This window comes from Pleurodeles waltl, chromosome 1_1, assembly GCF_031143425.1.
Source record: "Pleurodeles waltl isolate 20211129_DDA chromosome 1_1, aPleWal1.hap1.20221129, whole genome shotgun sequence".
In the NCBI taxonomy this organism is placed as follows: Eukaryota; Metazoa; Chordata; class Amphibia; order Caudata; family Salamandridae; genus Pleurodeles; species Pleurodeles waltl.
In genome coordinates this window covers 811,503,827-811,530,896 of record NC_090436.1, presented here as the reverse complement: position 1 = coordinate 811,530,896, position 27,070 = coordinate 811,503,827, and the positions used below count along the sequence as shown (strand labels likewise).

Sequence of the window (27,070 nt, the reverse complement as noted above, 5' to 3'; positions counted from 1 at the left end):
TAATATAAGAAGGAACCAGGTTTATCTAACCAAACTTCTAAACCTTTCTGTCGGTTAGAAGCAGAGATTGTCTATGCGTGAACACTTAAAAATCCAAAGCATTTGTTTCATCAAATCGATCCTTCACAAGTATTGCAGCCAACCTCTGGAACTTCGTTGTACATTAAGAACACAACCAATCTTTGTACCCTTAAGCAAAATGCATCTTTTCTGCCTCTATCGGAATTATTAGACGCACAGCAGCTCTTGTATTTCATTTCTTCTTTATTTTAAGTCATTTTCAGAATTTTTTAACTGCATTTCATTTAAAATGTTGTGACATCTCACAGTTTTTGGAGTGTACAGCTGTAATTTTTAATGCTATCATGTTTTCATATTTCGCACTGTAACCCTTACTTTACATATGAAACACTATAATGCCTCTCTGCACAGCAGTGCAATAGGTAAATGTTAGATAGAAGAATTAAAATAAAGACTTTTCTAGTCAAAACATGGCTTATAATATAGTTTTATGTTGCTTAGTACGTTTTCTTTTTATACAGTTACTTAACAATTCAGATAGTGCATTCACCCTCTCATATCGGCTGTAGGATATATTAGTCAGGTGTCAATCAAGTCATAAGACCTACTGCTTCTGAAATATTGCATCTACATGTACTAAAATGACACCCTTGTTTGAGCCTCACGGGTGACATATTTAGTTATGTACTGTTATTCATGTCTACTCAAATGCTTTGGAGTTTGTACTCCGAACTTTTTTTAACAGCGACGTTTTTATTAATTTTAAGTTGCACTGTTGATAACTCATAAAACTGAGTCTACAATATGAATATGTTTGGCCAAAGTTTCATATGATGATGTGATTTGTAATGGATCTGTCAACCTAACATATAACAATTTTAACTCAATGTATGACATTCACAGAAAACTGATACTCCCCTCCCCCACCACCCACACCACCGCACTGAGAGACTTCCTGAGCATATTTTCATTTTGTTTTAAACACCTTTAAGTCTTCCCAAGAGTGTTAAGAGCTCATGTCCTATTTATAACCTTCCAGGCCGCAATAATTAACTTGAGATGATTTGAGTGACCAGGTTGAATCTCTCAACTACCTCCCCTTGACTTAAAGTGTAAATAGATGTTCGTAGCATGTGTTGCTGTAGGTACGTTGCAGGTTGTTTTTCTCTGCAGAAGTTTCAAATCATGTAGTGTAGAGCGACTCCTTTCCTGTTCCACATGGTGCAAGGCCTTCGGCTCCACCCTTAGATTGTTTGGATGTGAAAAGCAACAACTCTAATACGGTTACATTTGAGTGCATAAGTGTTGGATCCGACATTGCTTGTTGATTCCTGAGGAATTATAATTCATCAAGTCTATATTTGCAATGTCTTCAGTTGAAATAGATCAAATATTTGATAAAAAATCATTGAGGGCTCAGCCTTCGAGAATATGGACTGATGGAGTAGAGTCCCTTTTGGTTCTGCCTGCATTGTAATTCAAAGTATCCCTGGTCTGACCAGCACAAGGTTTGTAACCTCTGTGTCTCTCTCCACACCTCCAGGAGACCAAGTGCACCTTTAGCCAAGCTTTCAGGGATTAAAAAAGACCCTAAGATATAGAAGAGAAAGACACTGGGCACATTCCAGGATGCAGCTTTAGGAAAGGTCTGACACTTTGGATATTTTCTGAGAACCAGCCCCTCTCAACACCCAGGAGGAACTACTGGGTCCCTTGGAGCCCCAAAACAGAGAAACAGTGCCAAGCCCAAAACTCATCAGAGGTCTGTGATGAGGATCACAAGCATTTTAAACCGAGGAAGTCCGCATCATGTGTGGGAAGATGCCGATGTCCATGAGTACTGATCCGCGGCTTGGGGACAAGATTTACCGAAAGCAACAATATATCAAGGAGGCGTACCGCTCCAGGGGAAGTGGGTCTTCTAGTCCAGAAAAAAAAATAAAAAAACTGATAGGCCTCCTTCTGCCCTCAAATGGCAGTCGGAGTCGTGAGAAAGCTTTGGACACAAAAAAAGCAGGCCCTGGCACCCTCAATGTGCGAGATACCCAGTGGGCAAGAAAGACCTGCCTTCGACATCAAAGGCCATCTTAGACTTTGAAACATTCAAGGTGAAACACAGCTTAATCAGAGCCAAAAATTGCATCTGAGAAACGTTCAGTTCCCGTCTCCGAGACATTTATCTCAGAAGGACTGGCTGAAGAACTTGATGCTTTGCAAAAACATCTTTCTATCCACCGGGATGTGATAAAATCCTGACAAAGCCTCTGCATAGACCACCTTTTTCCACTCTTATTCCCATTCCAAAGATAAGAAAGCTAATATTTGAAGTAGAACTGGAGTAAATGAGCCCAAGCAGAAGGTCAGCTCAGTGATCTGGTGTTGATAAAGGCCAGCACACAGCACTCTCAGCTTTGGTGGAATTACCAGCAGTCTGTTAATTGGCTGGCTTTTTGGATTCTCTCCCACAGCTGTCCATTATAACCAATGCATCACTCATCGATTAGGGCTCACACCCCAGGAAAGTAGATTAAATACATCAACTTTATGGAGCTCCTAGCCATTGTGCTAGCACTCAAAGCCTTCAATGCAGTGATGCAGAACAAGACAGTCTTGATTAAAACAGATAACATGACTGCAGTGCCTTTCACACAGGAACAGGGAGGAGCACACTCCTTTCTGCTTTTCAAACTAGCTCAAAAGATTTGGCACTGGGCTATTCATCACAACTTACACCCTCTGGCGGAATATTTCCCGGGAGTAGAAAATGATTTTGCGTACCTATTACGCAGGACCCATTAGCAAGTCGACGAGTGGAAACTCTGCTCTCAAGTCCTACAAATGTGCTTTTATAAATGCACTACTTTCACAGTAGAACTATTTGCAGCAAAAGAAAATACAAAATGTCCACACCTTGCCTTCAGGTACCCACACCCGCAGTCCATAGGCACTGTACTATGGATGAGTTGGCCCAAAATATTTTCCTATTCTTTTACGCCTTTCCCCCCATATTATAGTCAGGAAGATGCAATAAAACAAAATGACTGTCATTCTAATAGGTCCATCTTGGCCCAGACAACCTTGGTACTCACCTCTAGTGGAACTGCCCATCTCAACTCACTAATCATTTCCACTCATATTGGATATTCAGATGCAATACAAAGGTCTTGTCAGGCATCATGACCCCAAGAGACTCAGTCTTGCAATGTGGCACCTCGGGTCTTATAATTTGTTTATTTAAATCGTCCAGAAAAATGTATGTTTGTCCTGTGGGAAGCGTGCAGGCCGGCCACTTGTGCTAAACGTACTTACCTGCTACAGTCTGCAAAAAATCAGGGTTGGCCTACATATCTATACTGCTACATCTAGTAGCTGTAGCAAAACATATGCAAAATAGATAATTTTCATCACTTTCTTTCAGTCCCAGTAATAAAAGCACGTATGGAATGTCTCAAACAAATAATTCTACCTACAACGGCTCCAGCCCCACTGTGTAACCTGTAGTACCCACATGGCTAATGGGCCCACTGTTTGAACTGTTGAACTCTTGCGAATTTACAATTCTTAACCTGAACATTCTCCTTCATAGTATCCAGCACTTGTTTGTGGAGTTGGGTAGCTTCCCATGCTCTCTATAGAAGACACCTTTATTCAAGTTTCTGAGGAAAAGTGGCATTAAGAACTAACCCATTTTTTTTAACCAAAAGTGATCTAGCCATTCCACTTAAATCAAGCTATGGATCTCCAATTTTCTTCCTCAGACTATAAACAGTTGCAGAAGGAGCCTTGCATACAGTAGATGTTAAGAGTGCTTATGTAAAATGTTTCACAGTACTAGAACAAAAGCATTTAGGAAGACTGATCAACTATTTGTGGCAAATGCAGTGCCACAAAAAGGACAAGCTGTTTTAAAAAACAGGTATTGCTTGATGGATCATAAAACGCATTTATACCTGCTATATAAAAGCTAAGAGGACTTTCTGTACCTCCCAGGAGCTCGTTCAGCACAGAAAAAGAGAGCACCAAAGGCCTTTTATGTAACATTCCTATAGCTGACATATTTAAAGCAACAACATGGTCAACACCACACACCTTAATTAGACATTGTTATGTGGATTTACTAGCATGATACCACGCTGTGGTTTGCCAAACAGTATTGGATACACTAATTCAGACATATGCCACAACTGCCTGGTGACCATAGCTGGGAGGATACTGCTTTACAGTCTTTACAAAGCATGTGCATCTACGCAGGATAAAAAACAGAAAATGTTTCTTATTCCTGTAAGCATCTGTAGCGTGTAGGGCTGTAGATTCAAATGCACCCTTCCACATCAACACATGTGGGCAGTGACCCCATATGTTTTTTTAATTTATTATGCAGTAATCGCAGTGGACGGGCTTTATATTTACATATACATATATGTATTGCTCACTATCGCCTTACTCCTGCTGGGCGGAAAACAGTGTAAGGGTGGAGCTGAAGCCCATGCACTTTGTTGAAGAAGAGAGGAGTCACTCTACACTTTATGATTTGAAATGTCTTAGAAGAAAAACAAACTTCAGTGTACGGACGCAACTCTAGGTAGCAGGAGTATGCAAAGCATATGAATCTACAGCATTGCATGCTATGAATAGATGTTGACAGAGTAACATTTTCCTTAAGCTTTCAATCTCTGCAGACATTACACAGAGTGAAGTTGTATAGAAAAGTATGTCAGTGGATGATGGGTGGAGGATCAGCTTTTTTTCATTGGGATGCCATTGTGATTTTAGGCACTCCCAGACAGTTCCAAAGGATTGTTTTATCTGTTCCAGCCTTACATTGCAGAGTGGGCCCTTACTCTTAAAAGCCCTTTAGGGAAGTCCTATGGGATACAATAACCTAAGATGGTCTTTGGTGCCTCTGTGATCTGGGACCAAAATGTCGAGATACGTGAGCAGTCCCACCAGGTAGGTTTCATATCTACAGTTGCATCGCAGCCCCTCTAGCTCTTTAGGTTACCTAGAGGAAAATGTTTATGTAATTTGGGTAGTTATCTATACCAGTCTAATAACAATCTGCAATGCACTTCTCTGCCTAGAATACTGTGCGTTTTTTGATGTATATCCCACCATATATTGAGCCATCAAGTTTGTTTCTGTCAGTGCCACATTGGCTAAGCTCTGCCACTTATGCCTCTAGGATCATGATCTTATGGGAGGCTGCCTCTAAAAGGAGGGTAGTTAACTGAAATTATACTCTTTGACACTGTTGCTTGTCTTCCAAATTTTTAATGAGTGTCAGGTCTCTTGTGGCTGCCTCTTTCTAACCCAGCTCTAATACATACAAAGTGTTGTAGCTGTGTGTAGTATAATCTTGTTTTTCATCTAAATGGAAATTTACCTTACATTCTTTAAAGGTTTTCATCATCCCTTGTTGAATAAGTCAGAGATCCCAACGAAATCTCTGTCACACAAAACAGAAAAAGGTCCTGGATGGATGGTGGGCGTAAATGTCGGATTAAAATGTATAGACTTGTGATGAGACGGATAAGTAATCAAGTGTAACTGTCTGTGCAAGGTGTCCTAGATTTTCAGTGTTGTGGATGTGGGTGTACTAAGGTAAGCTTTTGCTGGGTGGTCACATTTCAGATAAGGTTCCTCAGTGAGGGGCGTGCTTAGCTATGTCCATGTGAATCTATGTTTTCGGATGCCCTAGTGCTACATTACAAAACAGCCCTCAGTTTGCTGATTTGTAGTAGGGTTTGAGACCAGGTAGAGCTAGACTCCCTCTATCCTTGAGATGACACATTGTTTTAGTAGAGGTCTTGATGACCTCCTGTCCAAATAAATTCCAATAATACCTGTTTAAAGTCTGCAAGAAAAGGTCTCTAGGAGTAACATTGGTAAGACCTGAAAGAGGGATAAGACTTTAGGTAGTACTGTAGTTTTGACAGAGTTTATTTACCATGCATATCCTTGAAATGGGAATCGTCCGCTATCTGTTTAATTCCCTTCTTAATGTCGTATACATGTGAAGGAAGTTAGTCTTCTACAGGTGCTGAAGGGACGAAGTAATAGAGCAGCTTAAGAATTAAAGTGTTTTTGAGGCCCATTGAAATTGCATACAATCTCTATGGGCATCTGTGTCTATATGTGGGAGTATGAGGTGTAGTTTGTCAGACCTAGACATGTTCACCTTGAAGTGAGGAACACCTTCAACCAGAAGCTCTTGTAAGCCAGGGTGAAAGGTGTTTGGGGTGATGTTGTTAATAAGAGATCACTGGCAGGTAGCATCACCTTATGTGTTTCTTGGCCAAATTGTAGACCCTGTAACCCACCCCATCTTCAAATTCTCCTTGCGAGTGGTTCTGTAGTGAGAGCAAACAATAAAAAGGATAGCAGGTATCCCTAGCTTGTACCTCTGCTTAGAGCCTGGGTTGTGCAAGCTCTCCATTTAGTGTTCTTCTTCAAGAAGTTGCGGTGTGATACCCCTCAAACATCATTGTGATGAATTAATATCCAAATCCCGATTTTTGTAGAATCTGTTTCATGAAACTCCAGTCTACCTGGTCAAAGGCTTTTTTCCGTATCTAAATTCAGAAAAACTGCTGGTATTGCTTTTTCCTTGGCCTTTTTGACCAGATGGACCACGTCTTGTAAATAGTTAATTCTTGATAAACCCCAACTGGTCAGGATAGATCAAGTCAGGAAGGGTGTTCTTCAGTGCATGGCCAAGATCTTTGTGCAGTTCTTGACATCTATGTTAAGCAGTGCTACTGGTTTTCCTTGGCCTTTTTGACCAGGTGGACCACATCTTGTAAATTGGTAATTCCTAATAAACCCCAACTGGTCAGGATGGATCAAGTCAGGAAGGATATTCTTCAGTGCATGACAAAGTTATTGACATCTATGTTCAGCAGTGCTACTGGTTTATGGGAGGTGCAAAATGTAGGGATTTTCCTTGTTTATGAGGAAGGCAGATTGTTGCCGTTGTCCGTGTTGAGGTGACTCCCTCCACTTGGGAAAATGAGTTGAACTGATTAGTAAGATGTAGAATCAAAAGATATGCAAATGCTGTATACACCCTCCCAGGATCCCATTAAGACCTGGTATCTTGGTGATCTTTATTGTATTTATAGATGCCTTCACATCCTCCTAAATTAGTGTGGAATCAAGATGCTCTCTCTGCTCTAATAGTAGCAGTAGATCCTTCCCTAGAAATTCCCTTTGTGCTTCTTCAGAGAGTGAGTCAGAGGTATTTAGAGTGATGTAGAATGTTATTATCATAGAGTCAAAAGAATTCTCCACAATTTCTTTGCCATAACCCGTCTCATTTCTGCTGACATTTCCTTGCTAGTTATAACTATATATACAATAACTGTTCACTCGAACATAATGTGTGTTTTTAAGTGTAGGCAGGAAAATTCTCTATTTGCATCTAGATCCCTCAGTTGTCTTCTGAGAACCGTTGCCATTTAAGGAAAGCATGGAGAAGTAGTTGTTCTGTTGGTTAGATCTGTCTTTTGTAGTTCTAGTTCAAGTTGTTTGTGGTGGGAGTGTCGTTTGACATTAATCATGAGTATAGTTGCCTTGGAAGAGGGCATTAAAGGCATCCAAAAGATTTGATTGGAACACCTCTCAAATGGCAATATCCTGAAAGTAGTTCTGGATTTGCATGCAGTGTTGCCCCCTCTCTCTACTGGGTCTCGTAATGGTGAGAGGTGGATTAGTCCCCTCCAGAAATCACTGTTTACTTTGCCATTTACCTTCAAGTAGCACATGAGCATGGTTTGATAACTTAATTAGGCCAAGGGCCTTTGACCCTGCTCCTGCAGGCAGGTTGCTTCCCTCTTCACCGCCGCTAATTTGATTTGCCATCCTTTTGTGTTGGTATTTAGGGATTCCACTTTAAACTTTCCCCGGCTTTCCCTCACCGCTGCGTCCCTGCGTCCCGCCCCCCTCCGTCCACCTTGATTCTCTGGCCCGTCTCTTCCTGATTTCCCGCCTCTAAGCCACACTCCCCCACCATCCCCCCTGCTCTCCCATTGGCCGAACCCCCCCGCCCCCAGCTGCCACACCCTCCCTCCCTCCCCTATTATGCCGGCCGCAGCGCAAGAAGGTAGCAACCTTTGACCCTGCTCCTGCAGGCAGGTCGCATCCCTCTCACCGCCGCTAATTCGATTTGCCATCCTTTTGAGTTGGTATTTAGGGATTCCACTTTAAACTTTCCCCGGCTCTCCCTCGCTGCTGTGTCCCTGCGGGCCCTCCCCCCTCCCTCCACCTTGATTCTCCGGGCCGTCTCTTCCTGTTTTCCCACCTCTAGGCCTGCTCCCCCACCCCCTGCTCTCCCATTGGCCTAACCCCCCCCTCCCAGCCGCCACACCCTCCCTCCTCTCCTCTTATGCCGGGCGAAGCGCGGACGCGCCGCTAGCGTGCGGAAGGCGCGCCAAAGGCAAGCCCGTCTGTGCCCGTCCGCGCAAAGACAGCGCCCAGCGCCAGACACCCTGGCCAACACGCCCCCATACCACCAATCACCACTACACTGCCTACGACCACCACACCCTCAATCCAGGACGCTCCTCCACCTGCTTCCAGTCCACCCCAACGCGCACCAAAGGACACTTCACCTGCAAAGCCTGCAAATTCACCTGCAACCTAACCTCCAAGCTCCAACTCAAGGCCTCAGACTGCCGCCTAAGATGCATCCTACTCAACACCCGCTCCGTCCACAAGCATGCAATCGAACTCTGGGACCTATTGACCACATCCTCGCCCGACGTCGCATTCCTCACCGAAACCTGGATGAATTCGGCCTCGGAACCAGACATAGCCATAGCCATACCAGAAAACTACAAGATCACCAGAAGAGACCGCTGCAACAAACCAGGAGGAGGAATTGCCATAGTCCACAAAAACACCATAAGAGTCTCCACCAGCTGCCAGGACACCATCAAATCCGCCGAGCACCTCCATTTCAAAATCCACATCAACGCCAACACCACCCTCAAAGGAACTCTGGTCTATAGACCCCCAGGCCACAGTTCTGCGACGACATTGCCGACGCCATCAGCTCCCAAGCCCTCACCTCAACGGACTACATCCTCCTTGGCGACCTTAACTTTCACCTAGAAAACAACGACGACATCAACACCACCAACCTAATCGCCAACCTCGGCCTCAAACAGCTCATCACGTCACCCACCCCCACCGCAGGACACACACTCGACCCCATCTTCTCAGCCAGCAACCACGTCTCCTTCAGCCACACCACCGAACTCCTATGGACCGACCATTGCTGCATCCATTTCTCCTTTCAGAAGCCGGTCACTCACCACCTCATCACCAAACCCCCGCTGCTACTGGAACAGAATCTCTACAGAACAGCTGATCTCCACCCTCACCCGGCACCCCCCCAAGGACCCGGGACCCCAGCACAGCCACCCCCTACGTGCACAAATGGCTAGAAGACTGCTCCAACACCCTCGCTCCACTCAAACAACCCTCAGGCTCCCACCACAGACCCAAGGCAAGCTAGTTCACCCCGTCCTGCAGGCCTCCAAACGGGAATACCTTGCACCCATCGAACCCAACCACACCGCCCTCACAACTGCCATCCGCAAACATCACCAGCGGATCTGCATGACCAAAAGAACCAACTACAGAAACCGAACAGACACCAACGCCCACAGCAACAAAGAGCTCTTCGGCATCATCAAAGAACTCTCCAACCCCAGGACCTGCGCCCACGAACCCTCGCCAACACAGGAACTTTGCAACTCCCTCGCCACTCACTTCCGTCGAAAGATCGAAGACATCCACAACAGCTTCGAACCCCAGACCCATCAGCCAACCATAGACAACCAAGAACCTGACTCATCAATCAACACCAACCTGCTATCCTCCTGGACCCACGTCAACAATGAAGACACCATCAACACCATGACCTCCATCCACTCCAGCTCCCCCTCGGGCCCCTGCCCACACCACATCTTCAACAAAGCCTGCAACATCATCGCACCCCACCTCTGTGCAATCATCAACAGGTCCTTCGAGACAGCCACCTTCCCGGAGAAATGGAAACACACCGACATCAATGCCCTGTTGAAGAAACCCAAAGCAGATCCAGGTAACTCCATCAACTACTGACCTATCTCTCTCCTCCCCTTCCCAGCGAAGGTAATCGAAAAAATAGTGAGCAGCCAACTTTCTCGCTACCTGGAAGACAGCAAAGCGCTAGATGCCCCCCAATCCGGATTTCGCAAAAAACCACAGCACGGAGACTGCACTCACTGCTGCCACAGGTGACATCAGGACCATGCTTGACAAAGGCTAAACCGCAGCTCTCATCCTCTTGGACCTTTCGCCAACATTGCACGATCCCACAACATCAACATAGTATCCTACGCAGACGACACCCAGCTGATCATCTCCCTCACGAAAGACCCCACAACAGCAAGAAACAACTTACACAAGGGACTTCACGCTATCGCCGGCTGGATGGCTTCAAGCCGCCTCAAGCTAAATACAGACAAAATAGAGGTTCTCATCCTCTGCAGCAACCTCTCCGCCTGGAACAACTCCTGGTGGCCTACATCCCTCAGAGCCGCCCCCACCACCCAAGTACGGAACCTGGGCATCATCCTTGACAACACTCAGCATGACTCAACAGGTCAACGCAGTCTCCTCTTCCTGCTACAACACCCTCCGCATGCTCCGCAAGATTTTCAAGTGGATTCCTGTCGAAACCAGAAAAACAGTCACCCACGCCCTAGTCAGCAGCAGACTGGACTTCAGAAACACGCTCTATGCAGGAACCACAGCCAAACTAAAAAAGAAATTGCAACGCATCCAAAACGCCTCCGCCTGAATCATCCTTGATGTCCCAAGCCGCAACCACATCTCAGCCTATCTCAGAGAACTACACTGGCTACCCATATCGAAGAGGATCACCTTCAAACTACTCAACCACGCACACAAAGCCCTCCACAATACAGGCCCGGCCTATCTCAACGACAGACTCACCTTCCACAACCCCGCCCGCCAGCTCCGCTCCGCCAGACTCTCCCTTGCCTCCGTCCCCCTCATTCACCGCTCCACCACCGGAGGAAGATCCTTCTCCTACCTCACCGCAAAGACCTGGAACTCCCTACCGCTCCAACTACGCCAGACCCAAGACCTCCTGGCCTTCAGAAAACACCTCAAGACATGGCTTTTCGACCATTGGCTCCCCCCCCAACACCTTGAGACCCTAACGGGTGAGTAGCGCGCTTTGTAAATTGTTTGATTGATTGATTGATTGATTGAATATATGAGTGTATGTTGATAAATAGTGAGGCGTTATTTAGTAAGTGATCGATCCACTAGTATGTTCTATGGACATACAAAAAGTAGAAACAAAACAGTCACTGTGTTGTTTCTACCAAATACGACTTAGGCCCAAGTCTTTCAAAGTGCACTTTAACTTTTTAGAAAAGGCCCCTGTGTGTATCACTGATGTTTCTGTCCTATCCATGTGTGAATCCCATACTGCGTTAAAGTCACCAATTAAGATTACGTCTATCTCGGCAAACTCCGTTATGACAAATATGAGGTTAGAGAGGATTACATCCTGTCCGGAGTTAGAGGCATGGGCTGTTATAGTGGTGAGTTCCTTGAAAGTCTTTTGCATCAAAAGCCTCTCTTTATATAGTGCCTTCCGTTATGAAGGGCAGGGGCCGTTGGAAGAATAACGCTCCTCCATTATGCTCAATGAGTAGAAAGCGTTAGCGTTTTGCTTATTTCTGAATTATGTCTCTTCTGTTCTCTTAAGGTGGGTTCTTGGATTGCACAATATCAATTTTCCCTTCAAGAACACACAAAGTTCCAAAGTCTAGTTCTCTTGTTTGGGGGAATTTAAGCTCCTAGCTTTTAAGACGAGAATCGCAACAATTAGGACATTATGGAGGGAAATATTGCGAACTAACATTTACATCATGATTCTTTGGGTCAATCTATTATTTATAACCCTGGCTAGGTTATTGTGAGTTATATTTAAATGTTTCTTCTCCATAATCTGGAGAGCTCTGTTTCTCACTGAAAAAATCCCTTAGTGAAATCAAACAGTGAAAGCAAAGGAAAAAAATATTGAAATGTTGTGTTTAGCTGGTCCCCGCACCCCTTCCCACCTAGGATACTCTCCAGAGAGTCGCCTCCAACACAACCAGTGTTTAACAGTACCCTTACTAATGTTTGTCTCAGGCCCTTGAAGAATCGCTCCACACATCTACTTATTTCATGTGTGCACATGGCAGGGTGTCTTAGGGGTCACCAACATATTAGTGGAGCATTAAGTGGAAGCATAGTGGATTATAGACCCCTTGTGAGCTTAAGGTTTGTGTAATTTAACCCCCCAGTACTGCATCCCGTCTTCTCCTAGGTAGCTAAGGCCTCTGTGGCATTTGGGATCTGAATCCAACTGCCTAGCAGTGTCTGGGATAAGTAATCATTCCACTCAACAATTAGCCTTTGGCTTGATGGCTCCAGCCACATGTTCAGTGGTGCTGGGGTGTTCTCCATTCTCCCCTCTCTGGGGCTAGCGATTAATTTTACCCTCAAACCTCCAGAGTCCCCATCCATAGGATTATCTTCTAGCTGTAAGCCCAACATCTGTGCTTCATCTCATACCTTTGCTATTTAGTGAGTTTTGCCCTGGAATTTAAAGGCAATTCCAAATGGGTAAAACAGATGTATTCTGTCCTGTCATAGCTTCTCCATGTCTGGTCTAAATTGTTGTTTTTTTTAGTGCTAAGGCTGCTGGGACAATTTCCTGAAAGAGTGCACACTCAAAGTTCTTTTACTTGACATGGTCTCACTCATGGGCCATTGTTTATACACACTGGTTTGAAAGTAAAGAAATATCACCAAGATTTCTTGATCTCCGAATCTCAGCTTGGCCTCCTTGACGTACTCTGTGCACTGTCTAGTTTTATTTACACAGTCATCTTGTAGCAAGTGGAGAAGAGACCTTTTACAACCCACTTCAAATCTAGACCCCCCCGCACCCTACTGGACCCATCGAATGCTCACATTTTCTCCTTTCACTTGCTGGATTTTTCTTTCTGCTTCTACAACCCTAGAGCCTTCTGGGTCCACATTACGATGGAGGGTAGTTATTTTTTCACTGAGGTCTGAGCATAGGTCTGCTAGTTGCTTTGCAATATCTAGTTTGGCCTCCCTCAATTCAGCTTTAAAGGTTTGTAGAATGTCCATCAGATCAGATTTCATAGGCGTTATTTTGCCCATTCGGGGGGCTTTTTCAGTCGCTCTGACCACCGGTGGAGGTCTGTCCCCTCTTTTGTGTGCTTCAAAAATGCATTATGCTGTCCTTTGTAAAGGCTTCTTTTGTAGAATTTGGTAAGTTGGGTCACAGGTGGTGTGCAGGTGGTGTCCTGAAATAGCCTGTCAGCATGTGCTGCGGAGGTGAAGACATTCCTCACTGCTGTCTGAGGTTCTTAGGAAGCATTAGATGGGGCATTTATGGTGTTCATAGCAATGATCCCCCAAGGACCTGAAAGAGTAACACTCTTTATCAAAGCATAATCGGTGTGTCCTGGGTTGCAGTCTCTGCAACTCTCCTGACCCTTTTACCTGTGGGCTATATCCAGCTCATTGTCAGTTCCCACGGACTGCAAGTAATTCCTGTGTGAGTTTTAGCTGGGGGCACAACTCTGTTGAAAGAGGCAGGCCCCGCTTGTTTAATGAGCAGCTTCCTTCTCTGCAGCCGATGTAAAGGGTCCACCTCCTTTTTCACCTCAGAACTCTTCCTGTTCTCAGGGTCTTTGCACATTGTGTCTAGCATATATTCGGTTTGTGGGGACTGCAGCTCAAGTCCTCATATAGTGTAGATTGTGGCAGAGTTCATTTAGGGATTAGTGGTTTCCCCGAAGCACACATAAGCATTCTCACCTAGATTCCGCCAGTCCGCTTAGTTCCATCATTACGGTGAGCCCTCTGGGTTTATCCAGGTTATGCCCCAGGCAAAGGCACAACTCCTTTGGTAACAGGCACAGGCACTTGCCTTCCCTTCAATGTGGCTTTGCTGCCCAGGCAAAGTCCTCATGTGACATCTGATCCCATGACTGCTGGCGACATTGAGGTCCGACACACAGCTGGGAGCTTCAGGCCTGAGTTTCTGGGCCTCGAGGGTGTGCCAGAGGCCCACAAATATTTCTCTGTCTCCACCAATCTTCCTCTCAAAAGGCCTTCTTTCTCTTTGCTGTGTTGTGCAACTTCATGACCTGATGGTGATCGATCGCATGTAGTAGTCCCATGATGGTGATTTAGCGGCGCATGGCCATCTTGGATTGCGTCCTGGTCACACCCTCTGCTATCTCAAGACTTTTTGTTTCCATATCTGATGTCCATAGTTCATTAAATGATGCAGTCATGATCATTGAAATTATTTTTGCTGCCTCCTTGTCAGATAAAATCCCACGTTAGCATGGTATGGGCCAGGGTGAATCTCAATGTGGCAAGCCCCAAATTGCTTCAATTTGTTCTGTGCTTATTCTAACTCATCAACTACCTTGCCCCATGCTTTGCAGCCATACATCATTGCAAAGGTCGCCTTGATTATAAACTGCTCTGACCATTTACCTAAAATTTATAACCCATAGTTTAATATAATTTACAGAAGACCAAGGTGGCCAGATAATTGTAGCTGAGCGTTTGTTTTACCTTTCCATGCTACAACGCCTAAGCAAGAGTTCTTTGCCTCTTACAAAATGCAGTGCTTTATATTTTTTAAGATTTAGTGCACATCATTTTGTTTACAAGTAATTTTCAGCATTTCTTAGCCTAATATGATGGTCCGTTGAATAATCTGCTAAATCAGCATCAAGTGATCTTTAAAATAAAGCTGAAATGTTGGACTATACATTGACGATAAAGGGACTGATGTAGGGATTATGATAGGAATATTGAGGCAGCTGTCCTTTACTTAATATCACGCTGTAATATTATATACTATGTCAAGAAATCTGTGACTGTCACTCATGCCTCTAATGGCTACTGTTGAACTGCAGTAACACATTTCTTCCCTTAATTATCATGCTTAAGGAACTTCTGATCAGTCGTAGGACTGTTTCTTTGATTGGGGTTAAACCTCGAGTGACATCTTGTTATAAGAAGGTAGCTATAAATTACTGAGTGCTTTTATTTTGAAACAGTGCGCCCTGGCTCATTAGTAGGTTAACTGCTTGTGCAGTAATTTAGCTAATTACTATTGTTTTGTTAGTATGGAAGTGCATCTGTTTGGATCTAGTAATACATTTTCTATATATGAACGCACCCATCAATGTTGCTTTTACGTTCCAGGATTTCAGGTGTTTCCTTATGCAACTATAGCCTCACCACCTTTCTTCTGGCCAGGAAAATCCATCTCATACAAATTTCCAAATCTGTTTGTCCTTCCTTTTGTCCTACAACAAGCAACTTTAATTTGTCCTTAGCGGGGCACAACCACCCTGGAAATCCATTACATCAGACAGGAGGGGATCAAGATAGTTCACAGGGCTTATGTCCTTCTTTTCCTTTTCAGCCAAACGCAATTTCTACCCACAACAGAGTAGCTTTCAGAGGAGCACCTATCCTTCTTACTTGAGGAGGTGGGAGCTCTGCTGTCCAAACGGATGATCAAGAGGGTTCCAGACACAGAAATACAGTTAGGATGTTACTCATGCTAGACCTCTTGAAGATGAAGGATAGATGCATGTGTCCTACTCTATATCCTTCACCTTGTAAGCAACTTCCAGAGGAAGTACAAATTCAAAATGTTCACACTGGCCTAGCTTTTGTCTGCCCTGGATCCAGCCAACTGAATGTTAGTCTTGGACCTGCAGGATGTGTACTTTCACATGCGTGTTGTGCAGTCCCACACATTTTTTCTGTGGTTCAGAGTTGACCAGGAGTATTTTCAGTTTGACATGCTTGACTTTAGCCTTACCTGTGCCCCCTGTGTGTTTATGAAAGAGATGGTGGTGGTCATTGCATATCTACGGAGGTAGGGATACCAGTTTTCCCCTACCTTGATGACTGGCTCCTGAAGGCAGGCTCACCACAGTCTGTTATAGACTACCTCCAGATAGCAAACCACCTGACATCCATGGGGTTCTGGATCAATGATGCAAAGTTGCACTGGACTCATATCTAACGTTTTTTGCTTTCATATAAGATTTTTAGGACACAGTACTTTACAAGGCCTTTCCTCCTCCATGAGTCCAAGACATTCGGGCTATGATCCTGATATCTCAGCCTCTGTCATAGATCTTGGTGAGACGAGCTCTGAGTCTTTTTGGCTTGTTTGCCTCATGCAACCTGCTTGTCCACCTCACCAGATGGCATTTGCAGATTCTGCAAATTGTTCTAAAGTCTCAGTGGCCCAAGCACTAAGGACTCCTGTTGGATGTCATTCTGGTTTGTGAGGAAACTGCACAGAATCTGCAGTGGAGGCTGCTTGACCACAACTTTACCAGCACCACACTACTCTTGTTCTTCCTGGGTTAAACAGGTCATGCAGGAGAAGAGGAGATCAGAGGACTTTTATGTACAGTAAGACCCTGCTCCAGATCAGTCTGTTCCAGCTGCAGGCCTTTCACCTGATGTTGGTGTTCATGCCTTCCGTTAGGGGGTGCTGGTGAAAGTTCTCACGGACAACACCAATGCCATATGGTATTGCAACAGTCAGGGCAGAGTGGGGTTCTGGGTCCTGTGCCAAGAGGAACAGTGCCTCTGATTTGGCTGGAGCATTGGGCCATCTCCCTGATTGTGAACCCCCTAATGCCATCTTTAAACGCCAGGGCAGACTAGCTCAGCTGGGGGTGGGGCTCCTGGCAGATCATGAAAGGCAGTTGCACGCCGAGGTGACACCGGGCACCTTCCAACGGTTGGAAGACCGCTGGCTAGATCCTTTTGCCACAGTTGACCATACTGTGGCAAAGCTTCTGCACCTAAGGGTTCCCAAGAACACTTGTTAGAAGACATATTTAGGCTAAAGTAGTGCACTGGACTTAGGTACGCCTTTCTGCTTCTCCTATCCAAAGTTCTGAAGATCCATAATAACTGGACCTAAGTCATAGTAGAACCTCCTGGTTGGACCAGGTGAGTGTGTTACCTGTCACTTCTAGGCATAAGCATTTGTCCTCCGATCAGGCTACTGCTAAGGAAGAATCTTCTTTCTCAGAAGCAAGGTAGGATTCTGCACCTGAATCTGCACAATCTACATCTCCATACATGGAGATTGAGCAGTGGCAGTTGACAATGCTTGGTCAAATTTGTGGCCAGGTGTTTGGTTTGTAATACTGTTGGATGCTTTCTTTCTTTATTTTATTTCTTTCTTTATTTATTTTTGTCTTTGGACTAGCAGGGCCTTGCAGTGGGCATTATAAAAGGTGATTTGTTGGACCTTGCTGCTGTTTTCTGTTTTTAGCACTTACCCTGTTTGTTTAAATCACTTGTTGTTTTATTAAATGATGTTCCCTCGCAAACCGTTTGTGATGTCACAGTGATATCTTAATTTGGTACTGATGTTCCTCATAAGCAGCCCCTTTGAGCCATGCACAGCTGCTTGTTGTGTCTTCGGACTGTCAAATCTGTCTTCCTCATTGCAATCACCTAAACTTGTCACAAGAATAAACTCCAGGCTCTCAGGCTGCAGCCACCACACACCAACTTTTTCAGAGACAAACCGGTGTTGAGGACCAGTTTGGTGTTATCAATAAAAGTAGACTTCTTTTCATGATGGGCAATCCATCCCCCTCCCAACTTTTTTTTGCTCCGCCTCACCCCTCAAAACAGCAATACCCCCAAAAGAGCCTTAAGCTTTTACATTGATTGTACCAAAGACCATTGTGTGAAGAATCTGCTTTTGTGGTGTACTGCAGGGCAGAAAAGGGTCAAGGTGTATAGTTCTCTACATAAGGATACGCCAAGGACTGCAGGCTCATTCCATAGGGACCGAATCTGTTAGCAGTGCGTTGGTCATGTGGAGTGCTTGGTCCTGATGGCTATTAAGCCACGATGTGGACATTGGTGCACACGTTCATGAAGCACTTCTGCCTTGAAAGCCAGGTCCGAAGGGAAGGGAAGGGTGTTGGTCAGTTAGTTCCTTTAGGACTTTTTGGCTTTGGTCCATTCCACAGCCCGTACCCCTTCGGGACATTCTGCATTGGTATGTATTCTAAAGATGAGGAATAGACGTGTCAATCAGAACAAGTTACTTACCTTCAGTAATGCTCTTCCTGTTGGCTTCTCTACTTTAATGCAGATTCCTCACCATCTCCCTGTTATGTACAGTGGCCTCCTTTTTTTACAGTCTGAAATGAACCCAAATTAGAGGCTGTCTGTGTCAGAGTGCACAGAAAGGGGCAAGCAAGAAAGAAACTGAAGTTGATGCACAATTGTGGCACTTATATGCAGCTCCACTCCATCACCTCTGGAATGGAACGAGATAATCGTGGAACTGTACGGAGCCACTCTAACATCTTATACTACCTTCCTGAGAATCATTTCACTCCTTATCTTTCATAGGACTCTCACAATTCTGTGGATTTTTATGCTTATGTCACTAATTCGAATCATCTGAATCGTCTGAATTTTAACTAAAATATACTTTGCTTGTACTATGGATTCAGTAGCTTTGCTTGCAAGATGATCAAACTAATTTTAATGCCTTTTAAACACCTGAGCATAGGACTCAGTTCTGACCATACCCATTACACTTTAAAATACAAAAGGTAATGGGCGAAGTTTGTGTTTGAATTTATATAGCGTGCAAATAGCCAAGACGATGATGCCTTTATGGTAAGAAAGATTGAACAGACATAACTTCCCTCAAAGTGATTGTGGAAATGGTTTCCTTGCCCCAGTTTGCAGAGACATAGCAGGGTGCAAGCAAGGATATCGGAATCAAACAATCTCAACCACAACAGTTCAAGGTCGGTAGCCCTTTCTGTCCTTTGGCCCCTGAATGGGATCTGCCACTTGAATCCCAACTGTCTTTTTGCTGAACTGTTTCAGATTTTCATTGTGAACTAATTTTATACTTTGTTTGCAATAAGTATTAGAGGCTCACTAAAAGGCCTCACTTTAGCCTATTGGTAAGTATTTCCTAAAAATCACAGTTTAGAAACTGTTTTCTTTAGGGTATTACTTATGGTTCGGATTTAAAGATTAAAGATTTTTCAGTTGACCCTCCATTTGCAACTCCTCATTAGGTTAAGATTGTCATTTTAACACATCTTACATTTTGTATAACAAGATGTCTCCTGCATACTTTATTTTTTAAAGTTTCTTTTTATTAAACAAATGCTTAGTAAACAGTTGATACGTTGATGGATCATTCGTACAGTATAGGTCGGAAGAAGTGCAGACAAAATCACATGCATACCAGCAACATTTGACAAGTATGGTAGGTTCCCAAAGCACCCTCCTGTGGACGTCCATGCCAGGAGAGGTTGACACAATGAAACGTGACCTTCCCTCCCTCATTTCTTCCCCTGTGGTTAGTAGCCTCTGTATATTCGCCAGCCATCCCAAATCTTTTCCCACTTCTTAGGGCAACCCCTACTTTGATAATCCGCCTGTTCCGCTTGATATTGCCAATCAATGTTGACCTCCCAGTTCTCAATGCAGGGCATTGTGGCTGTTCCCCAAGGCCCAGCAATATTACGCTTGGCCACCATGGCGGGCACCACCAGCCAAATCTTCTTGTATCAGGGCCAGACGTCTTCTCCACCGATATTCAGGAGATGCCACCTAGCCTTCAGTGTAACAGTCAAACCAGTGACCTGAGCCATTATCCGCCCACTCCCGCCCTGTAACACTGGACCTCAGGGCAGTCCTATATTATGTGGAAAAAGGTTTCTTCCCTCCGCAACTTCCTGCATGCTTTCATTCTGACTTTCTGTTGCAGTTTGTTTGGTCTCACCACTCTATTGGGGATAGAATGCTTCAAAAATTGAAATTTTTTTTACGGAGAGGTTACTGCCTTTACATTAAAAAGACTGTTCCATTAACGCTTTGCTAGTTGTTTGTGGGCCTTACCGTTAAAGGGATGAGAAAGTCTTATCAGAGCATATACTTCCCAGGTGAATTCGTTCTTCATATGACGTCTTGGAGCACAGTTCCTTATTGGAAAAATAATGAGATATGAGCCATCTACGACAATCTTTTTAAGCAAATCCGACTTCTCAAGACCTTCATATGGGACTACAAATCCAGCAGTATCTCAAGATTTATTGATTAGAATTAGTACAAAAATTACACATCTCTAATAACCCACGAGCACCGCTTTTTTTGCTGACTCATTAGTTACTCATATCCTTCCCCTTTGCACTAGCTACATTGTTGTCTGCGGCAACTTTTTGAAGGTTGGGGAATTGGCAAATTTAGTCTTCGATGTTTAGAGGAGGAGTAGTAGTAACATTGGGTACTAAATATCTGCATGGTCAGTGGTCACACTAAGTTCCCTTTTTGCATTTTCACTGTTCAAGGTAGAAAAAATAACGTTGCGAATCTGAAAATGAACAATTCAATGGAACTCTGGGCCGACAAAGATGGCTCCGTTATTCAATTCAATAGCGTCGATATTCTACTGCACAGTAATTGTCATATTTTTCATTAGTGCTAGTTCTACCTTGCAATCCAGCACTGCCACATGCTAGTAAAACAACGCTGTTTATAGCTTTGTGTCCTCTGTGGTTTGGTAAGTGACAGAGGAAAGTCCCCTCTGTTTCACTTAGCATTTTATCTCTATTTCAAAGCAAAACTCATTTTATGAAAAGTATTTCAGAATATTGATAGGCTCATACATACTTATGGTGTCTATGATTCCTTTTAGGATCATCTCACATACGTTTATTTGTAAACTTTTTTTTATTTATGTCTGTAACTGACAAGTTTTGAATGATTAATTTCAGATTATTTGGGGTATTGGTCCGAACTCTTACTGTTATGCCGTTTCTTGGTCTTGGTGCACTTCAAACATAATGACTTGAATTAACTTTTTTTGTAACAAAGTACTTGTGTTTTCAGTACTATTCTTATGACTTAATTGAACGGAAGCAGTTTTACGGACTTGTAGTGTTAGCATGCCGTCAAACCCATTTTATGTTTTCCCTTCACACTTTCAGACCCTCATGTGATACCGTAAATTGGACAGTGCTTACTTCTATAGTTATATGTGAACTGCGGGTCAATTCACGACAGGGGAGCAAGGCCCTGTAAAGGTTAATAATTTACGGATTATCAAAGAACCATTACATTGGCTAACAGTAATACTCATTTTTTTATAGAAGCTATAACTAGCATAAGGAAAACTATAAAAGCCAGAGTTCTATAAAAAACAATATTCATGTTATTATTGAAATGTCTTTCTTATCCTACTCCTTCCTCAGAACGTGAACCTGGCTGACTTAATGGTTACTGTGCTGTTTTAATATGGTTGGTTAAGGTGATTAACATGAGATATCTTAAAGAATTTATTTAGTCGTGAGGAGGCGATGGGAGAGATTGAAATATTAATTTTGCTTGTCATGAAACTCATACAATGTGAGAACATGTCAATAATACTTCTTTTATATTTCAGGGTACATGTCTCCTCACCCATCTCCTTTAGGAGCACCTGAACATGTTTCCAGTCCAATGTCTGGAGGCGGTCCAACTCCTCCGCAAATTCCTCCTGGCCAGCAGGCACCCATGATGCCAGGAGACCCACAGGTTATCAGTCAACCAAACCGTGGTCCTTCTCCTTTCAGTCCTGTTCAGCTTCATCAGCTTCGAGCTCAGATTTTAGCATACAAAATGCTGGCTCGGGGTCAGACTTTACCGGAAAACCTTCAGCTTGCCGTTCAGGGGAAGAGGACTTTGCCTGCAATTCAGCAGCAGCCACCACCTCCCCAACCTCCAGTTAACTACAACAGACCACCTGGTAGGTCAACATTAGGGGTAAAAAAGAGAGTAGAAGTATGACCATAAAATGTTTAAATTGATTTTCATCAATCTCTAAAATGACAACCTAACCATTTTGCTTGCTTCAGAATGTAATTCCTTCCCCAGTAGCATGTTTGTCCTAGAACTTAAGAGAGCATTTAAAAGATTAATATATCCTTTAACTCTCAACTGCTTCATGGAAAAATCACTTCAGGGGTTTATCACTTTAGAGCTCTTGTTCATCAAGCTCCTGTTTCGCAAGACTATGGGTCCTCTCTGTGGCTCTCTACAGCTTTGTTTGGGTGTTCGATATATTTTCATCTTTGTTTAACTGCTTATTTTTCATAGGTCTATCACATTTTTTTAAACAAAAAAGAATGCACAAATTCCCAAGAAGGCAATGACTTTGTGCTAAGGAAGAATGAACAGACATAACTCCAAAATCTATGAGAAAGGTGGATTTTCAGTAGTTAGCGAAACCTGAAAAGCTGTTCTTCAAATCTGAGTGTAGCTGGAAGGGCATTACAATCTTTGGCCGTAGTATCAGAACAAGCATGGCAGATACATGATTTACTAACTCAAGAAACTGACACGTGCTGGAACGAAGTGACCTGCAGGGGAGAAAAGGTAAAAGGTAGTCAATATATAGTTCAATTAAGACGAATTGCGAGTTGCTTCATGGCAGAAACAGAATCTTAAAAAGGCAGAGTTTCTGGATTGGCAGCTAGTGAAGGGATGCAAAATTTGAGTATGCTTTTTCGGCCATTAATGAGGCATGGACTCCGTTCTATGTAAGCTGAAGTGTCTTCCCTAAGAAACTTGGAAGACTAACAGTGAATTATAATGGTCCAGTCTGGAGCTGATGAACGCTTGGGCTAAACGTTCCTTGTGGAGCCAGGGAAAAGGGGTGGGATTTTCCTAATCACTCATCCTCAGTAAGCAAACCAAGATGAATTATGATAGTTTATTTGGGCTTTGAATGTGAGGTGTTGGTCGAAAATGTGTGTGCTGAGGCAGATGGTGTTGGTAGGAGCCAACAGAATCTGGCAGCCAGTTAGGAGATCAGGTCAAAGAAGTGCCAAAAACAATGACATCAGTTTTTTCCAAGTTATATTTTAGGAAATACAAGCCGATCAGCGGACCACTTGCCAAAGGCAGTTCTTGAATTTCTCTTAGAGACTAGTCACATTGCCATTCAGCCCAAGGATGTTCTTAGTGTATTTCACATAGTCATCAAACCTACAGCTGAAAGGCTCTCTGAGCTTGGTGAGAAGGGTGTCTTGGATGCTAAACAGTAGTGGGTTTAAGGGGAACAGAAGGATCCTCTTAATATGACACAGTTACTAACTGATTTAGAAATAGGAGGTGACATTACTATTGATAGTTGCCTCAGGGTAGAATCTACAGTTGATTGTGGGTAACATTTCCTGAAGGCATTTAACAAAGATTTGGAAAATTTGGAAAACCAAATAGAAAGTAAACGTACATTTTTATTAATGATAACCCTACATGAACTGAAGAACGAGCATTACAGGAATTGCATAATAAGGGCACCATTATTGGGTGGATCAGATATGGCCGGTAATATTATGAAACATACTGACTATGACAGAAAGCTACTCTCCCAGTTTCAGAACACTAACAGCTATCTAGGAGCAGGACAAAATCCAATAATTGGGATTAGGAATGCTATCAGTCAGAAAATGAAAACTTAGTTTGACCAAGGGCTGCTTTCACAGAAGAATATATGTATCTTAAAGCCAGAAAATCGAACGTTCCTTGCATTTATATGCTACCAAAGATACATAAAAATGCTTCATTTCTACGATGGAGGCCTATGGTCTTTTGTATTAAACTTGCCACTCAAAAAAGGAGTTTATAAATGAGTTTCTTCCACTGTTTGTATTCAACTGAACCCCCTACATCAGGGACACCCTGTATCTGCTGAATTTGATTGGTGGCATACATTGGGACAATAACATGCTCTTTGTGACATTAGATATTGTCTTACTCCAGACAAACATCGATCATGAATTTGGTCTCTCAGCCTTGCAGCAGTGTGTGGAGCCAGTGGGCTGGCACTTTGACTGTTGTGATTTTTTTTTTTTAACTGGATAGGTTTATTGACAACATTTTGATTATGTGGATTCATACTATCTTAGAATGTGAGGAGCGTAATGCCAAATGAACAAAACTAACTTTACTTTTAGTAAAGAAACTGAGTTTTAGAATATTGAACTCTCTAGTAATCATGGTAGGTTTGGAAGACAAATGTACCACAAGGAGGCATCATGTTAATCTTTTTCATTCTACTAGCTCACATGCAAGATCCCAGATTAAAGCCACCCTTTTGGGGGTACTAATGAGGGCATGTATACATTTTAATGGGGATAAGGAATTTTATACATAATGTGCTGGATATATAAACACATTTTTAGATCAAGGTGATATTATTTTTTTTATACTGTCACAGCAAGAAAGAGAATGCCTATAATTGAGACAGCACCCTGCTAACACATAGTATGAGCAAGTCTAAACGTAAGACAGAAATTACTAGGCTGACTGCATTCTATGATTCAGAGATAAAGACGTTTTGTAACATGCGTAATAAACATTGGTGATTTCTAACACAAGACCCTGTTATTGATGGATGCGTGACTGCAACACTCAGCAGGACCTAAAAATGTGGTAACCTCATCAGGCTTATTGCTATTCTCAGTTACCCCATAAAAAAGTTCCAAGACTAATTGGTTGAACATCATGAAATGTGGTTTCTTCCAGTAAACAGATTTCTCAGTGTGTGAATTTGCTCTAAATTGCGACAGTTCCAATATACCACAGGTCTCAAAGGGGCATTGCTAAGATGGTCAACATTGCGGATGCGTGAGCTCAAAGCTCCGCACCGGCCTAATTACATCCTGCTGCATTCCACCCATACCCAGGTTCCTTTTACCCCGTGCACACCAAATTAAGTAGAGGGTATCTCCTCGATGGTGTTTTGGGGTACTTAACACCCCACCCACCGGCCCCAACCCACTCCTTTCATGATGAGGTGTCTGGTGCCCAGTTGTGGCTTGCTAACTGGCTGACAGCGTGACGGCCTACAGCATCATCCTCGTCCCCAGGATTATGACAATTGTGCTTGGTGGGGCAGATTGGCCCTGGACTGCTGTATTTTTTAGTTGGCCCTGCTGGAGCTACCTGGTTACTGGAAGAGGGCAGTCGGCCCAACAAGATTGGTGTGGAATGCGACCTCCGGGTGTGGTGAGCATCTGGCACCTCCAAGGGAGGCTGCGGTGACTTGCCCCAGGACTGTTGCAGCGGCTACAGCCCTCCCTGAACATTACTGTGCCTATGATTTACCTGCCTGCCTCCAGTGCCTTCATTCGAGTGGGAGACTGGTGCCTTGAGGGGACGTCCTCCATGCCTGTTTCCGTGAGGACTGTGACTTAGGACACACTGCCCACTAAGTCACCACCTACTGAAGATGGCCCACCCTCCTGTGGTACCCTGTCTGGTGTAATTTAAGGGAGTTGCCTGGGAGTGGGCTGACACTGGAGTATGGTGTGAAACTACAGGAGGTTGCAGAGAAGTGAGGTGGGCCTACCGGGCACTACAGGCTGCGGTGGACTATTACAGAATTCCTGAGGCTGGAGGACTGGGATGCCTACAGCAGGGCAATGCAAAAAGTACGAGAGGAGTGTCGCCTGCTGTGAGTGACACTGGACCCCGGCATGGGTAAACTGAAACCTAAGTTCCAGGGACAACACCAGGGAACACAGACATCGCAGCTAGACCTGTCGCAAACAGACGCCTCTCGAGCCACCCCATGAGACACTGCAATTTACACTGGACAAAATTCTGGAGGCTATTGAGGTCTTGAAGACTACCAGTGAGAGCTCAGCATGATCTCGGTGGAGTTGGGTCTGTTTCGCGCTCACCACCATAAGCTGGCCGACAGAGGCAAGGACACTAAAACTTCATTGGTGGACTTACAGCCCTCACACCAAGCCCTGCAAACACATGTCACACATCTAACAGACCAGTGTCGGCTGGAGCACCGCACTGAACATGCTGAGGGGTTGCAATCTGTGCAGTAATGTGCACATAGTGGGCCTCCTGGAGGGCACTGAGGGGCTCAGACATGGTCACCTTCCTGGAATCCTGGAGGCACTCAGACGTTGCTCCAACTCAGCTCACACTGTTATTTGCCCTTGTAAAAGCCAATAGGGTCCTGGCCCGTCCACCATCACCTGGTGGCCCACCTAATCCCTTGTTTGCCAAACTGCTGCAGCGAGTGAGGGACGCAGGACCGTTCCAAGTGGGGAACAGCCAAGTGTCTGTGTTTCTGGACTTTACTGCAGCCGTTCAGGCCAAAAGAGCCTCCTTCCAAGAAGGTAAGAGGGTGCTGCACTCAGGGGGAATCTTCTACTTGCTCTTTTTCTCGGCCAACCTCAAGATCGGAGGCACCCCCTTAGGTAAAGATCCAGAAGAGGCCTGGTCCTGGCTGGAGGCCTATGGGACAGGGGCTGACTGGCTGAAGGGAACACAAGAGAAGTGTGGCCCCGGTGCCAGAGGAGGAGTCATTCACGAGGGGCCTCATAGCATGGATGGCTAACGAGGCCTACAGAAACGCAAACTGATATGGACAGGACAGGGGCCCTGCTGGCAGCAGCTGTGATTACCGAGGTGGGGGCCTCCGACTTGAATGACAGTAAGGCTTCAGGAGACAGCTTCAGTGCAGTCTGACTCAGACTTGCTGAATTTGAATGGACTGCCGAAGGTGACCCCACAGAGGCGGCAGAAGACCTTCTCTTAATGATCCCTTCTACCAAATGAGTCCATTTCCTTGCGAGGATATCGCATACAGTGCTGGTGCCTGCTGTGCTTACAGAGACAGCAAAACTGTCTAGTTCTTGATTTCCGCTGCACCCCTTCCCCTCCATTAGCCATGATGGGCTGCTCTTGGGTTGGGAAGTTGCAACTTTTATTTTTGTTGTTTTATGCTGTCTCAGGGGTGAATGTGTCGCGTGAGGGGAATGTGGGGTGGGGCTTAAGGCTGGAGAGACACCATGTCCTTGTTTGTGACACTACACCTACC

The 27,070-nt window shown here is 44.3% G+C and overlaps 1 protein-coding gene across 5 annotated transcripts in view; it reads left to right on the top strand.

Moving 5' to 3' along the window:
- The window catches only part of SMARCA2 (SWI/SNF related BAF chromatin remodeling complex subunit ATPase 2), a 1,363,970-nt gene that overhangs the window by 135,051 nt on the left and 1,201,849 nt on the right, over positions 1–27,070 (top strand). For all 5 annotated transcript variants that reach the window (XM_069228509.1, XM_069228519.1, XM_069228497.1 and 2 more), the window contains exon 4: positions 21,626–21,967. In XM_069228509.1, coding sequence (XP_069084610.1) covers positions 21,626–21,967 — 342 coding nt within the window. The remainder of the gene's footprint in view (positions 1–21,625; positions 21,968–27,070) is intronic.